General features: G+C 26.7%; 1 protein-coding gene across 10 annotated transcripts in view; it reads right to left on the reverse strand.

Annotated features, from left to right (window-relative positions):
• LOC105149751 (putative fatty acyl-CoA reductase CG5065) overlaps positions 1-17,898 on the reverse strand; it is a 43,081-nt gene extending 25,183 nt beyond the window's left edge. For 2 of the 10 annotated variants that reach the window (XM_011062374.2, XM_087402753.1), the window contains exons 1-4: positions 17,691-17,894; positions 14,811-14,947; positions 9,362-9,477; positions 7,934-8,160 (exon numbers count right to left, since the gene is read on the reverse strand). In XM_011062374.2, coding sequence (XP_011060676.2) covers positions 7,934-8,006 — 73 coding nt within the window. In that variant the 5' untranslated portion in view covers positions 8,007-8,160; positions 9,362-9,477; positions 14,811-14,947; positions 17,691-17,894. Of the gene's footprint in view, positions 1-2,168; positions 2,568-7,388; positions 7,656-7,933; positions 9,478-14,810; positions 14,948-17,690 lie in introns of those variants that run through there. The other 8 variants (XM_087402765.1, XM_087402778.1, XM_087402769.1 and 5 more) reach the window with 8 other exon arrangements.
• Positions 17,899-18,995: the final 1,097 nt, after the last annotated feature.

The raw sequence follows: 18,995 nt of genomic DNA on the forward strand, positions 1-18,995 counted from the left end.
GAGAAAAAAATGTTAAAAATGTAACTTTTAACATTTTTTTACATAACTTAAATGGTATATAAAACTTAAATGATAGGACAAGTAAAATCGGAGTCGCTTCTTTGACTAACTAGCTGCATCTAAATATTTATCATAGATTTCTCTAAAAAACAAGGTAATAGTTTAAAAAATTATAATTGTAATGGTCATAAAAAAGTAATAGGTCAACGGCTCTGAAAAGATAATTATGTTGAAAAGATTTAATGTTGAAAATATCGAGTAATGTAAACCTCATCTCGTTTGGTGAAGATTCAGCTCATGATTTCATTACAATTTGAAATAATTTTTTCTTTTTTCCTGAACTTCCTTTTTACAAATTTTCTTTTATAAAAACCTCACTTACAATGTACATTATAATTTGACGATATAACGTTGCCAAATTGTCAAAAGAACAATAAATTGTACAAGAAATTAACTTCATTTTATGTCATCATTTTTGTATACTGTCGTGTTTCATACTATTTCAATAAGATGCGTTTTAATATTTTATCTAAATTATGCAAATATTTGTGATTTTGGATGAGCTCTGGTGAAGTATCTCAAATTTTCGTTTTACTAAGAAATCATCTAAATGACTATAATGTATGTAAATTCATATCAAATTATTTAAGCACTTAAGATCCAGCTTGATCATTTATTAAGGTATTTATTCCCTACTAATGTTGTGCATTTACATCTTAAGAAATTCTTTTAATACTATTGTATATTTAAAATACGTAATTTGCAAAAAAAAATCGTAAACATTTTATTTTGATATTTGAAGAATTTTAATTGATTTTGTATAGGAACAAGCCATAAATATATGAATTTTACGTTTGTAGCTTCTTTAAATATTTAAACATATTAAGTTTTTATTAATGTTAATAATATAATAAAGTGAAATAGTTTCTGAGAAATAAAAAGATGTCTCTTTAAGAGACTTATGTCAGTATTAATCACTTTCCGCTATAAGAATAATGAGATGAACCAATTGGTGTAAAGAATAAAAAACATAGCTGTTTAAAAAAAAATATATGCAAAACGAATAATTTCTTAAATAAACAACTATGTGTTTTCTTTACATTAATTAATTCATTTCATTATTCCATTCATAAAAGTATTAGTAATACAATTATCATAAAAATAATAGTTTACGAGATATTTAATATATCATGTCAATATGTATCAGAAAAAAGATATAAAATATCTCGTAAACTATTGGTTTTTTGATATCAATACCTTAATACTTTTATATACAGAATAATTAGAGGAATCTTACTATGTAAAACAAATAATGTAACTTTATTTTAAAAAGTATAGATGATCTTTATATCTTTTCGGTGCTTTCACCTAGAAAAAAAGTAATGTGTCCAAAATACGTTCTAAAATACGTTGGAATCGTTCCACTTTCATTTGAAACATTTTTTCATATCATTAAAAATAAGTGAGATATTCGAAATGTTTGATTTAAGTGAACCACCCAGAATATGTATTATATATGTGATATATATATATATTTTTTTGTATGCTTAAATCAAACATACAATATGTTTGTATATAAAAATGGAAAAATACACACACACGCGCGCGCGAGCAGATAGTACATATGCATACATATCTGTGTGTGTGTGTGTGCGTATATACAGAGTGTTTAAGAAAAATTAGAGATATATTTCAGAGGTAGTAGATCTCACCAAAAGAAATAACTTTTATAAAGGAACTTGTATCTTTCGATATATTTTTAAGGAATTATATGTTCTCATTCAGACCGGTTGTGAAGTAATTGATCGCATGGCAGCGTCGCGCGTGTAATATTAATCCATTTTCGTTGTTTTAATAAAAATGTTTCTTATTAATCCATTTTTGTTTCTTTCTAAAAATATAATTTTAAAAAACACGAATTATATACAGACTTCTTATAGAAATCTGTGGAATTATATCATATTGTCAGATACAGCTGAACGAATAAATTCTTAAAAATGTGTGAGAGGACACGAACTTCTTAACAAATGTCATTTCTTTTGGTGAATTCCACTATCCCATGAAGTTTGTCCCTAAAATCCTGAAACGCTCTGTATATTATTATAATATTGTATATAATAATGTAATAATGTGTGTTTTGTAATAATATGTGTTTTGTGCATGAATACCTTAAAATTGTAATAAATTGCAATAAATCAATTTTGATCAAAATATTTAAAAAATTTAACGATACGATCGTTCGAACTGATACCGCACTTTCTGCCTGAGAAATAGAGCGCACACACTAAAGAACTAGCAGTCAAAACTGGAAAAGTCACTTGGACAAAATCTTGTCTTATCGTTCCATGTCTTAGGGTCTGTCAGAACGGACTGAATGCAAATATGTTGTCGACGTTGGCTTTATCCCTGTTACACGGCTGACCGCACGGTCATTCCCGAGCCTTTCTTCATTTCGCCTTCGTCCAGTGCCAGTGTCCGGTAAACGAAGGCTCGAGGGCGATAGCGAATTCTCAAGGTCTCGCCTTCTCTCTTACTTTCCTCCTTAGGTAGATGTAGCAGTGATGAAACTAAATGAATTGACTTTCTCAATTGATATTACACTGAGATTTTCTTTTCTTTCACGTATCGAATTTACATATTATACTTTACATATTATACATATGTGATAATTCCCTAGATTAAACGTCACTAGATAATTCATATTCAAACTCATCGCAACGCTATTAATCTTTATCCTATTATATTTATTAATTTACATGTGAAAGTTATTTCAATTCTATGTGAAATTGTATTCTATTTGAAATTCATGATATCGCTATATATCGCGGACATAAAAAGAATATTAAATCACCGCGGGCTGGGACTTTCCAATGATTCCGTGACCTTACAGCGTATTTGAAATACAAGTGATGATTAATGTCGCTTCGTCATTTTTGTTGAAAAAAATTTCTTACGAAATTTAAGTTTGTAGATTTAGATTGATATTTCATAAAAAAACGGACCAAGTGTTGTCCTTCTTCCTATTTCAATGAGTTTTTTTATGTTATATACATCAATTTTAGAATATTTTTTAATAAATATTCTCACAAACATTAAGGGGATGAAATATTCCTTTAAAACAAGCGGACTTTTAATGTTTGCACAATGTATTTTAAACGATAAGAGATTTTTACGATAAGAGATACACAATATTTTAAAGAAACTTTATAATTTTAAAGGTATTTTATAATGGAATATTTACATTTTCCAGAAATGCTATAGAGTAGAATCGGATATTATGAGCACTGCAGGTAATATAAGAACCCTTTATATTTCTGTAACGGTTGGTACTAGTAGTGCCAACTGTTGTAAAAAGATGCATCTGCCTTCGTGACATTCCAATATGCTATCAAGTTTGATCTAAATTTATGTATTTCAGATTTTTATTATATTAAATAAATAAGTACGTTATTTCTTTATTTCTTACGTTTTTTTCCTCTAACTTCGTAAGGTCCCCAATTTACATTGAGATAAGATATTCTGCATATTAAATTCTGCATATTATATTTTTAAAGTAAACAATATTGAGCCATTCTAACTTCATAAAATCCTGAGACCATTACTGATTTAATAGACACAGGAGTTTTTCAAAGAGATATGCATGATCGTATATTATGAGTTTCATTATTCCTTATCGTACGTTGAAAAAACAGTCTGGCGAGGAGTCAACCACTGTATATATATATATGGCAATCAGTGTACATTTCTTTAGAAATATATTGCGACAGTAGAGGAATAAAACAAGCAATGCTAGTACTAGTAGTATGAGCAATATGCTAGTAATATGCTAGTAATATAAAGTAATACATAATAATACATTAACAATACTTGGCAATATTGCGCGCAATAGATGGCAATATATAAGATAACACTAATAATACAATAGCAATGCTAGCAATAAAGTGTGTTGTATTGCCATAAGCAATCACTGTATATTTTTTTTAGCAGTGATTGACCTCCTTAGAATTGATAATTGCTGTTAAATGTATGGTGAAATAATGTCAAATATTTCATATATTTAGTCAAATATTTAGTAAATATAACCAAAAATAATAATACTTTTACAAATATTTAATGAGTATAAATTGTTATTTTGTTTGGTAATACTAAATATTTGTAAATATAACATTATTTTTTGGTTATATTAAACAAACATTTGATTGGCTTTTGTTTTAATAAAATGTTTCGTGTGTGTGTGTGTGTGTGTGTGTGTGTGTGTGTATTGGGATGTGTGTGTGTGTGTGTGTGTGTGTGTGTTCCCAATCTTTCATTTCTGCATAATTTCTTACAAAAAATTTCCTGTACTCATATTACCTAGGATGCTCATATTAGCCTATTCAGAGGCATTTAATATGAGCACTGGGCGGGTAAATACCTGCCACCATTTCAATATTTGCATTAAAATAGTCAATTTCAATACTAAGATACATAAAACATCAACAAATGTATCAAATAATATGCACAAGTTTTTTTATTCTTTAGTATGCTAGATATATCAAAATATTTCCTTAAGGTGCTCATAATACCTGATCCTATCCGAAAAACTTACTTCTTATTGTTTCGAGAATTTTTAATAATTAAATGTTTAATAATTAAATTAAAATTTGTTTAAAGACGAATAACTATTGAAATTAAAAATCATAATGTGTCTGATGATTACAAAAACCTTTAAGCTAAAAATTTTATTTATTCGAAATTTTCATATTAAAAAAAATTTATATATATATATATATATATGTATTAGGTGTTGGAATTAATTCGTAGCGTTTTACAAGTGATGGGAAGTACTTTCATTAATGTATTTTTTAATGCTCATGTGAAATAAATAACATTCTTTCATTAAAAACGCTACGAATTAATTCCAACACCTAATATATATATATATATATATATATATATATATTCATTTGAAACTATTGGTTTTCAAAAATATTTATTCATGAATTTTTTATGATTATTTCACGAATATTTATATTCTTGTAAATAAAATATTACAAAAGAAATTCTAATAAATAATTCTTTCCTCTTAAGGCAGTGCTGGAATAACGGCCGAACTTGATCGATATTAATAGTACAGACTTTTTTAATTTCAAAAATGTCGATAATATATAGTGACATTAATATTCATTTCATATATTATTGTTCTGTCTCACTTAAATATTATATATATCTGTATATATCTGTTATCTAACATATTGCAACGCCATTTCTTGCAAGATTGAGTACCTACTGCCAGATATAATTATTGCTTTATTTACCATTCTGAATCATTGTTAAACATATATACGTAATTTGTCAATATAATCTTCTTTTTAAGCTTTTAATCTTAAAATTTAAAATAACTTCAAGTAAACATAACTTCGCAAAAATGGTCATATTTAAAAGTTTTTTTCATTTTTAAAGGTAAAATTTACTTTTGAAAAATTTTGAATTTATCCTTACTCTTGCCTGCTATCTTTTCTAAAATAAGAACATCTCTAGCATCACAATTCATTGGCGAAATGTTATGATTAAACATTGGGGATATAGTGGACCAATGTTGTCGATGACTTGCACTGCTAAGAATGTTAATTAAGTCTTCAAAAAATTATATATAATTTGATGCATTTTATGGAGTAATGAATTTCTTTTGCTAATGTCATGATAATTATTAAAAAGGACTTCGTTTTTGCAAATTAAAAAAAAAAGATTTGTATGATTTTTGTTATGAATAATTATCGTTATAATTATTGCCCAATGCGTACCACGAGGAGGTAATTAAACTAAAATAATTAGACAATAAAAAAAAATTTTATTATAGATCGTACATTTAAAAATGCATCAATGAAAAATAGAACTACTCTCGGTAATCTAAAGGCTTAGGACGCTCGTATGAAATACAAGAGATCCGGATTCGACTCCCGGAAGGGATAATATTTTTTGCAATAAATTTTTTGCAGTTGTTCAGCATATTAATATTTTTTAAATAGAATGTCTGATTAAGCATCAAAATAACTTTGATGTCAATTTACCTCTGCAAAAAGTTTTTTTTTTTAATTTACAAGAATAAAGTCCATATTTCATGTTGACTATAACATTTGCAAAAAAAATTCATTAATATGAAAAATTCATCTATAGAGTGCATCAAACTATGTATATAATTTTTTGAAGATGTAATATGTTTTTACTTTGAAAAAGTAAAGACAAAATAAGAATAAATTCAAAATTAATCAAAAGCTTCTTAAAGTGTAGATTTTAATGGCTTCTGCACATTAGATGTGGAAAACTTGTCGCGTAGCAAAATGCAATGTAGTAACCAATAAATATGTTGGAAAAATAAGCTTATTGGCTATCGCTTTTGTCACACGGTAAACATTTCCGCGTCCAGTGTGTAGAAGAATTACTTTGAGAATTATATCTATTTAGTTACCTTGAAGTTACGTAAAATTTGTATGTAACTTTGCGATAATTTTATTAACAGATATATTTGAATATATACTTCTTTTTTTTAGATAAGTTTTTTTATTTATAACAGGCGAATTGTATATAATGAATTTATAAGGAATAATGTATTTTCTATTGTTTTTCAAGAATTATCTACCCAGGAAGAGAATTTTGCATCACCATACATAAACCAAGTAAATATAAATACAGTTGAGATTTTAGAACGAGGAAACAGAAATACAATAGAGATTTTGAAACTGCCACAAAATAATAGCGTAGATGTCATAAAAAAGTAGAGTAAAAATGCAAAAGCTGAGTCGACGTTAAATCGTCCTAAGACAATTTCTGAATATGAACAAATATTGAAAAAAATGGAGAAGAATTGATTGCAAAGTGAGAGAAAGCAGAAGAATGGTGATAAAGTTATAGAAAACGAAAATAAAATTGAAGAGAGATTACAACAAAAATGATCGATGAAACATGTGAATGCTATGAAACATATGAAGCTATTGAATAAAGATCTGATTAAAATTTTGATTATTGTTAATAAAAAGATACTGATGACTATTGTTAATAAAAAGATTGGAATAACAATACATTAATCAAAGCTTATTGCTTAAAATTTGTTTGCGGATCGCATATCAAGAATTATGTTAAATAATTTTTGCCTTCTCTTCGAGACTCTAAGTCATATAAAAAATTTAAAGTTTATACTGATATTTGTAATGAAATATTTGAATTTTTAAATTCAAAGTAGCTTAAAAGTAAATTTAAAAGTAATTTAGATAAAGATTGCATTATTATCGTGGATGAGATGAGTATACTTGGAAAGTTTTTTTATTGTTTACGTCGACAGATATAAATCTGAATGAAATCCACAACCTAGCAATGATATAAATTGTTAAATAATTGTAGCTGTAACAAACCTCTGACTTCCTACATTTGTCCATGCTTCATATCTATTGATTGTAAATATATTGTAAAAAGAATCGCAAAATTCCTTTTATAGAGCGGAAACTCTCTTTGATCAAAGAACTGTTATACTTGGAAAGATCAATTCTGTAGATGCACTTAAAACTGCGAGTTTTATTCCCTTGATTGCGTTATTGTGCCTTTTTAGAATTGTAACGATTAAGCGCATAATATTGACCATATTAATGTATTACTGCCAGTTGACTGCCAATACTGAAAATCTATAGTTATGTATATTATACTGTACTGACAACTAGTACTAATATATGTACACGGCCATCATGTACGACTAATAATAATTGTCTGATAAAGTCTGTACATTGTTAATTTTACTGCAATACTATGGATCAAATAATGAAATTCAACAGGTTATGAGCCCAGTAAGAAAAGATACATCTGCATTACGTTTTTCTTCTTTTTCTATCTAAAATAACTGTCCTTATCTTGATGATTATCTTTTTTACACATAGAATAGAACATGTGAAATGCTTTTCTTTACCTTTCTTAAAGCAAACAGAAGCAAAGTGATCTTCTTTATTACTAGAGCCCAGATTAAAGTTCTGAGATCGCATCAATCGTAGCTAGCTCTCATTGCACCTCATCCCCCATCGCCGTGGCGCCGTCGCTCCCCGCGTCGCTCAGAACCCACTGTATCCATGCATACGCTTTCCATGCGAAGTTTAGTTTTTCTTTCTTCGGATCAGTTAAAATTTGGAACTGCAGTACCTAGGAACACAGCTCATAATCTGCGTAATGATGCTTATATGATACAAGATCAAGAGTAAAATAGATTGGATAAAGATAATTAATAATCCAGAGTGTAAGGATAGAAAAAAACTTACAAAAAAATATCCTTATAATCTTGATTACAGCTCCATAAATGCAGTTAACCCGAATAGAGACTAAACAAGTAATGAGAGAAAAATAACACGCGAAAGCCCAATAATCAGGCTAAAGAATAATGATAAACAAATTCTAAGACAATGTATGCGTAAGCATATGCAATTGTATAGAGAGAAATCTAATCTAGATGTGAAAAGATATGAGATAATTATTTAATAATCAATGCACTAAAAATGTAATAATTTAAATTTCATGCAGAAGGTCAAACATAAGGCAATCTATCCGCCATAAAAGATCATATTGGCTCACTCCGATAATACGCATGCGGGAATATATCATTGGGATCAGCAATTAATGTGTGATTATTCATCTGCTTGTTCTATGAAAGTATCTAGTAAAGTTTGAGGAGACGGCACTTTAATCTAAGCGGAATGTCTTCTATAATATTATTGGCCTTATTACTGATAAACGGATTAATGTGTTTTGTCATTATATGCACGAGAAATTAGTGTAGTAATCACAACGTCGACATATTCCATATTTGATTCTAAATGCAGGTTAGATATAGATACTCCTGCGATTATTATGGATATTTTTCGAAATTTGTTCTGTATTCTCTGCACTCTGTCAACGTGTCACTATATTCCTGTCGCCTAGACGGGGACAGCATACAATAAAGCCGATCTGGCACACATATTATATAAAAGAATCTTATTTCAGAGATAGAGAACTTTTAGAATTGATAAAAAGATATACAGATCTTAGCAAAACATGTAATTTATTGAGACCATTGAAGATTGCCGGACTCTACCAGAGAATGAAATGAAGAATAATCCCATGATATCTGATTTGTGGATTATTGTACTTGGATATTGTATTAAAATTCAAAATTTTTGTGCGGGTGAAAATGATTGTCTCTGTAGATACAGAACAATATAGATAATAAAGACTCCCTAACAATAAAAATAATGCAAATAATAGGATAGAGGGTAATAGGAGTCGGACGCGGAAATTAGTGCGCAAAAATAAAATAATAATAAATTAAAAAGCTAATTTAATACATTCGAAGTCTTCGCGTGCTTACATGTTACGGCTCATTTTAAACCTTCTTCAGAGAGCATAGAACAACGTCGTAGAAGTGCTTCAAATTGCATAGGTATGTCGAATTAGTCGTACTTTCCCCGTGGAGATTTGAGTCACCTACAAAACAATATAATATGCATCATTCACAGACGGTTGGAAAACTACATAAAAAAGAAATCTAGATGTGTCGATAACTAAACAAACTTACCTTTTTAAAAAAAGTAAAAAAGGCATTAAAAGTACGCGTTCTTCGAAAAAAGTATTATCTTTATTAATTTATATATAACAAAATATGATCTAAATGACGTGCTACATATTTTTATATTCTTGAAAATTTTTCTATTCCAACCCAAATAATAGCTTTAATTTTCTTTCAAAAATTATTTTATACAAAATTTACTTTATTTAAATCAAGTTACAGCCGACAATTGACGCCAAGTTAAATTTCATAAAATTTTATATATTATTCATATAAAAAATTTGATATCAAGAACTAGTGCCAAGTTAAAATCTCATATTAAATTAAAGAATGTAACATAAGTAATAGATTTAATTTTTATACCTACCACTAATGAAATCTAAGTATATATATCGTCGTGTTCTTATTAAATGATCTTCCTATTCTAATTTAAGTGACTTCAATTTTTCTTAAAAGAAATTATATTACATTCCGCTATCAAGACCAATCAAGACTTTCTGTTCCAAGTAATAGTAGTTATTTAATTTAATTCAAAATTATTGTCACAAAGTTGCTTTATTTTATTCAATTAGAGTGTTACCATCAAAAATTAAAGAAGTAACAATATAAAATAAAATACTTTTGAAATGCAACTATGTGTTGTCTTTAGGCCAATTTATTCATCTTATTATTATATATGCATAAAAGAAAAATTATATTATTGTATCAAAATTTAGCTGCACATTGCAGCATATTATAAAAAATCTTTCTCTTGCCTCTCTTTCTCCTCACAGACGAAAAAAACATTTATATGAAAATTTAATTTTGAAATTGGTTCTTATTATTCTGTGATCTTATTATTCTGTGTATAAAAATTAAGGTACAATAACAATATACTTGATACTTCACATTAATATATGCTTGTATAGAATATAAAATAATAATATAAAATAAATATTGGAAACTATTGATTTTTCTATAATATTATTTTAACACTTTTATATGTAGAATATTAGAACATCATATTTTTAAAAACACATAATTCAATTAAAAAATGAAGACAATTTTTGTATGATCTTGAAAAATTCATTTTTCCGAAAATAGGTTGTTTCTCGGCGCGATCTATCTCTTTAGCATTCAGAGAATTATCGCAAAATGTAATTAATACAAAACCTAAAGACGTAAAAAAAGTTATGTAAAGAAAGAAAGCAGATTTCTTACAATATGCTGTAATCTGCAACTAAGATGGAATCATATGATGCTCGATTTTTTTAATAATAGCATACAGTCATTCCTGATGCTCTGATGTATGCTAGAATTCGTTCATGCAATGAGCGCTACATGCTGCATATATGTATAGGACTTTTATATTTATTATAGATTACTTCATAGCTTATTTCCTTGCATGCACCAATCAAAAGAAATAATTGCTAATTTCATAATTGTTTGTCAAACGTCAGACTATATGCATCAAACAAGCATATAGCAGCATGTATGTGTGCATCCATGCGTGCATGCAGGCGTGGATGCTTATCATTCAAGAAATCGAGCATCGTGTGATTCCATCTTAAAGCTTGATAGAATTTAATTCTTTTTTTTTCTATTTATAATCTTACTTTAATACTTATATGCACATAATAATAAGTTAATGTAATTGGTATGAAAAAAATACGTAGTTATTTTTCAAATAATATGCAAGTAAGATGTAATTATGTCTTTTTTATACCATTTTTTATCTATTATTATTGTCCTTAGTAAAAAATTGCATGAATACGTATAAATATTCATAAACATGTATAATATGAAATATATCCATATTCATACGTTCCTCTTTTTTTTTTGTAAAATTATTGTTTAGTAATAGAAATAATAGTAATGTGAAAACATTAAAAATAATTAAAAGAGTAATTTTCATATTATTTGTTTTTAAAAAAATTAAGTTTGAAAAAATGTAAAAAAGAATTAATTACATAATTACATTTTCTCAAGGTTAACTAAGACCACTATCTTTTTTCCCCCACTGAACAACGTAATTAAATAACTTTTGCCTGAAATATTTATGTCTTAAATTTAAGGATTTTGAGATATTTTACTAGATGAATTAAAATAGATCATTCTTATGTCCTGCTAAATTATAATTTTTCCAGCTCCGTATGTCCCTAAATTAATTTTTAAACGAAACTACTGTCAAAAACACATTTTATTTACTTTTATCTGAAGTTTAATTTTAGTTGCTCACTTTAAGCACAAAAGTGCTGCGCTCTTTATATTCTTTCCTATGTGATTTTGTTTACGAGTCAATGGATGTGTACTACTCGTGAGTGATTTTCGTGATACATATTATACAAGAAATATTCACATAATGATCTGGACATGTTTATTAATTCTAAAATCATTAATATTTGAATATTCTATGAAAATTCTTCTGTTATTCCGGAATATATTACACATTGGAAATACAAATAGAACTTTTCAGAAATGATATAAGCGTTCACTAAGAAAAATTCATACATATTTATGGAAATTACATGTTTATGACTAGAAATTTACAATAATTGTAAATTTCTAATCATATTTAGATAATTTTCCAGGCATAAACATGTAATTTCCATATAAAATTACACATGAATTTTTTTCAGTATTATAAGCGTTAGCTGAGAATAAATAACAATAAATAAAAAGCAAAGAGTCAAACACATTTTGAAATTGTAACACAATTAAATAGAATATATTACAAATAAAGAAAAATAAAAATTAAAACAGTTTAAAATACAAATATAAAACATTACAAGTTTCGGTTACCGGATTGCGCCCTCTTCAGACATTTACATTTCACAAAAATCGCTGTATAAAATTAGTTCTTGAAAATAATCATACGCATATTCCTTAAATTAATAGCTCGAGTAAGCGAGTGAGTCTTGATGTACAACTCGACATTATTCACGTATTGGACAGTCAAAAGTATTTCATGTCTCTTGGAAAAAGATCTAATCGGTGAAAAAAATAAAAAAAAAAATTAGCTGAGAATATTTTTCGTTTAATTCCGAATATCGTTAACAAATGTTACAGGAACGATATTCGGAATTAAACGAAAAATATTCTAATAAAATTATTATAATTTCTTATCCTTTTCTTTATACCGCTCTGTTAAATTTAGAATTACCTTCTTTTATGTTGTTAATAAATATTTTAGTATATTATCTTCTATTCGCAATGTGATCTTTCCGATTATCTTCTTTTCTCACCGTGGCGTAGTTACTACTTAATCTCTATAGTTATATAATTTCAATGTAACTATTGGCGACAACGTGACTGAATAGTAATTGGATAATAACTACTACTATTGACAGATAATATATTATTACTGTACTAACTAATTATGTGATAATAATATTGTAAGTCCGTACCGACATTTTTTTATGTTTGGCTTGAAAATATTTTACATAGACGACACGTACACTCGCATGCGTGTATATATTCTACAAATTCCAATTTATATATTTATATTTTTCGCAATAAGTTTATTACAGTTTTTTAAGATTAATTTGGGAAATTTAGGGAGATTATTAATATTTCAGATTGATTGCATTGAAAATCCAACAACCATATCGGCACGCAATTATCTCTGATATATTTCTGAAATTAATTCATTTATATAAATATATATAATAGTTCAACATCTCAACGTTCAGACTGTAGTGGCGCTTCGTATTTAAAATAATGTTATTTAACATAAACAGTCTTGTTTCTAATCTTATTATTTATACTTAATTGTAAACATTGAACATTTTATTTCACAAAATACTAAGCTTTTCGAAAACCGATATTAATAAAATCAAATCGACACTAATAGATTCTCATGAAAATCACTATGAAATAGTTACTATTTACAATTACTATTTATTCCAATAATAAACTACTCATGATTCTAATAATAATGAATGGTAAATGCTTAGAATTATAAATAGTTTACTATTGAAGCGAATAGTAACTTGTGTAATTTTTCAGAAATTTTCGCAATAATATAAATTGCTTACGATGACTTATGAATAATTATATTTCTCAATAGTTACTTTCTATACGAGCAGAACATGAGCCATATTTCGGAATCATGCGTTTGACTCGCAAGTTGCGCCTTTGTACATATACATATATATATATACATATATGTATATCCGTGAAATAAAATTATCTAACCCGCGTCCTTGTATATCCCCTCCTTTTCAATCCTTTCTCTTGCCAAATAAATGTAAATAAAATTCTCGAGGTTTGGACATAACACTGAGCATAACATGATATCATATTATACTGACAAAATGTCGTTAGAAATCGAGTTTATCTACTTGCACTGCATGACGACAAAAATACGGGAGAAATCGAGCACATACGCTGCAGTCTCAAAAAGTAATAACAAAATACAGCAAAAACATTGCATGATCTGTCATAAAATAATGACAGAAATATATCAAATATTATGTTAGATATATTATATCAGATGGATAATTTTTTCGTTTATCATCATACGATGTCACTATATCTGCTTCGTATTCTCATAGGCAAATCTAAAGACTGCAAAACGCAATTAATGAGAATAAATAATAAATTCTCGGGGTTTGGATATAACATGACATATTATACTGACAAAATGTCGTTAGAAATCGAGTTTATCTACTTGCACTGCATGACGACAAAAATATAGGAGAAATCGAGCACTAAAAGTATGTAGTATTTTTTTCTATCATTTAATTTTTACACAGTTCCAATAGAGAATTCAGATATTAAAGTAATTGCTTGAAAATCGGGCAATTTTCTCAATAGAGAATTTTTTACTGACTGCTTGGAACATGAAATAAAAGTTAAATTTCTCTCAGTGAAAAATGTAAAAAAGTCCATCAGAGCCTACATCAGCTGTTCGGATGCACAGAAAATTTTTTATTTTCGTGTGAATGTAATTAAAATATATATGTTTCGACTCTTCAATTCGGATCCTTATCAATATAAAATATAAAGAATTGTTACTTTTTTACATTTTTCACTGATAGATTCTTTCGAGCCTCATTTTATATATTTGTTTAAATTTCTCTCTTATATACATTTATTTCTGAAATTATTAATAAATAAATTAAAAGGCACAATACTCCAATTTATTAAAAAGTTTTCACAGCATTATGTTGTCACAGCATATCTTATACAATTTTTACTGTTAGTCTGATATGACAAATTATGTTAGCAGATTTGGTTATATAGGATAATAATAGAAAAATCAACATACCTGTATGTTTTTACTAACTGCAGTGAATAATGACAGTTGATAAAATAAATTCCCGCACTAGACTGTTAATGCGTCGCAAACGATGAATGCTTTTATAGCAATGCATATCCTTATGGCGCAGGAAGTTGCGGTTAAACCTATGCATCATTTATTAATGTGAGTTGTTGCATTATTTTAAAGAGTTATAGAACATTTCGAAAATACTTATAACTTTTAAACATGATATCTAAAAGATGTTTGAATGCTCGTTTTTATCAATATAGATTATATAGGTAACTTTAATCTCGGTTCAACTTACTCTTTATCTTTTTCTAATTCTTAGATCTAGAAAAAGATAAAAAGTTAGTTGGATCGAGATTAAAAGTAAATTGCATTGATATATGTAGAAACGGACATATAATATATATCTTATATCTGATATTGGTGCATATATGAAATTGTCTGAAATTGTATGGCGCATTGCACGTGTTACTTACAAAAAAGAAATTGTATCCTCTTTAAAAATCTGAAAAAAATTCTCAAAAATACTGTAATATATGATACAATAAAGGAAATTTTAGGATCGCAGGAGATTTTGGGATCCACTCGTAAACAAATTTTTTTTTTCAAAAACGAGAGAGAAATTGGAATTTCAAACAAATCATTATAAAACAAATAAATTTTAAAGTACTTCTATTTACATAATATAATTTAATGTGTTATTGATTGTTTATTTATTAGCGATTGTAAAAAAGCTTCATTTTTTTTTATAAAAGAAATGAAAAAAAATGTAAATAAAAATTTTTAAATAGGAAATATTTATGATCGCTAGCTAATTAAGCAGTAATACACTGTAAAATTATATTAGGTGTTGGAATTAATTCGTAGCGTTTTACAAGTGATGGGAAGTACTTTCATTAATGTATTTTTTAATGCTCATGTGAAATAAATAACATTCTTTCATTAAAAAACGCTACGAATTAATTCCAACACCTAATATGTGAAAGGAAATATCTTTAAAAAATCTACTTATTTTATTATGATTTTGCTGAAATTCCACTTTTGTTTTAAAAAAATATTCATTTAGTAGATCCTTCCGCAATCTTAAGATTTCCCTTATAATATCATATTTTATTTACATATATTAGAGTTTTGAGAATTAAAAAAAAATTTTTTTTAGATTTTTTTTTAAAGTAGATATAATTTTTCATTTTTATTCATTAAAAAATTAATTTTTTTCATATTACTAAATTTTTCTTGCTAAAATTAACTTTTTTATCTAAACATCCTAAAAAATTTATATCTATAAAAATTGTGTATATTTTGTAATTTTAATTACAAGTAATTAAAAGAAAAACTTCTTTAAACGACACTATACCTGTAATATCTTGGATGCAAGGCGCATAATATTTATATTTTTGACCTTCAACATTATATAATACATGTCTTCATGATTATTTAAAAAGTCTCAAGCAGTTTCATTTTTAGATAGACTCCTAACATATAAAATGTGTCACATTATACAATGATTAACAAAACTGATCGATGATAAACATAGTTCTTTCTTTATTTTATTGAAAATTCATAAATAAAGATATATTTGTAGCATAAAGATTACAGATGTTTGTTCATACGTATATTATATTAATATTAAAAGGCCATTTTTTTCTTTGATTGCCTTCTTTGAATTAGACTATTAGACGTAAATAATCGTTTTGTAATACATTTAATCCACTTTGTGAGTATATATCTTTTTATCTAATTAACTTAGATAATATAACATATATTATACAAGATATTATTTTATATTGCAAAAAGTTATTAAAAAAAAGAGAGAAAAGCTGTTAAGTAAATAAATTGATTTTTATATAGCTCATTTCCTCAAAAATGTATTTTTAGAAAATGATTTGACGTACATTATTAATTTTAAATAAACTTTACTTTCATTTACAAAATTTTACAAAATTCTCAAAAACATTAAAGAAAACATTTTCAAAAAATCTAAATATATCAACGTAAAGTGCTTTTAAAATCATAAAAGTTTTATTGAACACATTTGTATATCTTTTATTGTTTCGATAATATATGCTTACATCATTGAAATAATCTACATAAAACTGATTTTTTTTATTTGTACTATCCACATCCAAAACTTATCAACTCGTAAAAGAATACTTGAATTTGTTTCTCGTAATTCCTTATTATTATTACCTAATTGCGAATCTCTGCACAATAATATTAAATTAATTTTTTAGTACAATTTGGGATTCTTATAAGAAATTTGGATGAACAATTGATATGTCCGAATTGTATGAAATAAATATTGTTATAAATTCGAAAAATATATAATTTTAAAATTTATATACAATTTATCAAAAACAATGTCAACGTATACTTATTCTTCAAAAGATATCAGACAAAAAAAATGTTTACTTATTGTTAGACATAACTTTGTAATAAAATTAACCTTTCTATGATTGTTATAATCAAATATCAAATATCAAACATTTCAAATAATATTAATAATTAACTAAAGAAGAGAATAAAAAAAACTGCAAATTTATAAGAGAAATTAAAGTCAAATATATACGCGATCATATTTATCAATTATTATGTATAGAATGTCTTTATTCAAAAAAGAGACTCCAATTATTTGACTTTCAATTATAATAATTAACATTAATATAACAATATAAAATTAATATATCAATATAAATAATTTTAAATAAAGAAAAAAAATCCTTATATATGCTTACCATTCGTAGTTACCCGCTGCAAGCGGAAGCAATGTTAAATCGAATTCTGTTTTTTAGTTTATTTAACTTTTCTCTTAGGAATTCGCAATTCCCCTACTCTTTTTCATATTAAAAACATCTAAAGATAATATAAAATGATATTTACCTTAAATAGTATTATATGGTCACGTATTATAGTGCGATACTGAGAATATATCGGACTATCGTTAGGTGCTAGAAGTGAGAGGTTATCACTACTCTAATACACTGCAATATACTGTAATAATATCGTTCGTGTTCACCCCGTGTTCGCAATTCCCCTCACTCTCTCCTACTAATTTCTGGAAAAAAAAATATAAGTTCGGAATTTTCCCACTCTCCTAATTTAAAAGAAAAAAAATACAAGTTATTCATATAATTAAATTATATATCATTTCTTAATAAATATTTTATCTTCGCGACGAAATCTCCATCGATAAACTTATAAATATTCAGATTTCTTTTTTATTTTTCAAAGACGAACTATTGTAATATCGAGCTTTTTATTATTATTTTTATATTCAATAACACGCATGCACACATATATAAATGAAATATATACTGAGAATTCTTCTTTGTTTAAAATTGTTCTGTATTAATAAATACACACACACACACACACACACACACACACACACACGCACGCACGCACACACGCACCACGCACACACGCACCACGCACACGCACACGCACACGCACACGCACACGCACACGCATACGCACACGCACATGTATCGCGAAAAAAAAAACTATAATAACCGAACTATAATGATCGAATTTCAAAACCATTTGATTAACTCACAAATCGAAAAATATTCTCAGAGTATATATTTCATTAATTTAGGCATTTATTCAGCATAAATACGGAAAAACATCTATTTATTCTGAGATATAATCAATTTATTAAAAAATCAATTTATAATTTATTTCTAGCAAAAATAAACCATTGGAATAAATTTGAATAAACTTCGAAGCTATTTAATTAACTTGAAAAAATTTTCTGTGTCCGTAGAACTATTTCTATTCATATCATCCAGAATAAGTTGTGATATGAATAAAGATTAATTTATTGCGATGTGTAGTATGGTGAAAGGATAAACTTGCTTGATCTTTGGCTTCTGACGTCATAAAACTAATATTGTATGTTGCAATGAGGAGCAGAACGCTTTAAGCGCTTTCAAGAAAAAGAAGAAGAAAATATTGATTTATGACTAATAAATATTAATTTAAAAAAAAAAACAATATGAATAATTTATCTCTCACAAGAAAATGAGATATATTGCAAAAATAATATCAAAAGGCTAACATTATCAGTCAAAGCATCACATTTGGAATAGATATTTTAAATGGTTTTAAGAGTCTATGGATTTTGTATTCAACTTGAGTTAAACATGTTTAATCATTTTAACTTAAACATTAAGATATCATGAA

This window comes from Acromyrmex echinatior, chromosome 1 (assembly GCF_024713525.1).
Source record: "Acromyrmex echinatior isolate Ae372 chromosome 1, ASM2471352v2, whole genome shotgun sequence".
Classification (NCBI taxonomy): domain Eukaryota; kingdom Metazoa; phylum Arthropoda; class Insecta; order Hymenoptera; family Formicidae; genus Acromyrmex; species Acromyrmex echinatior.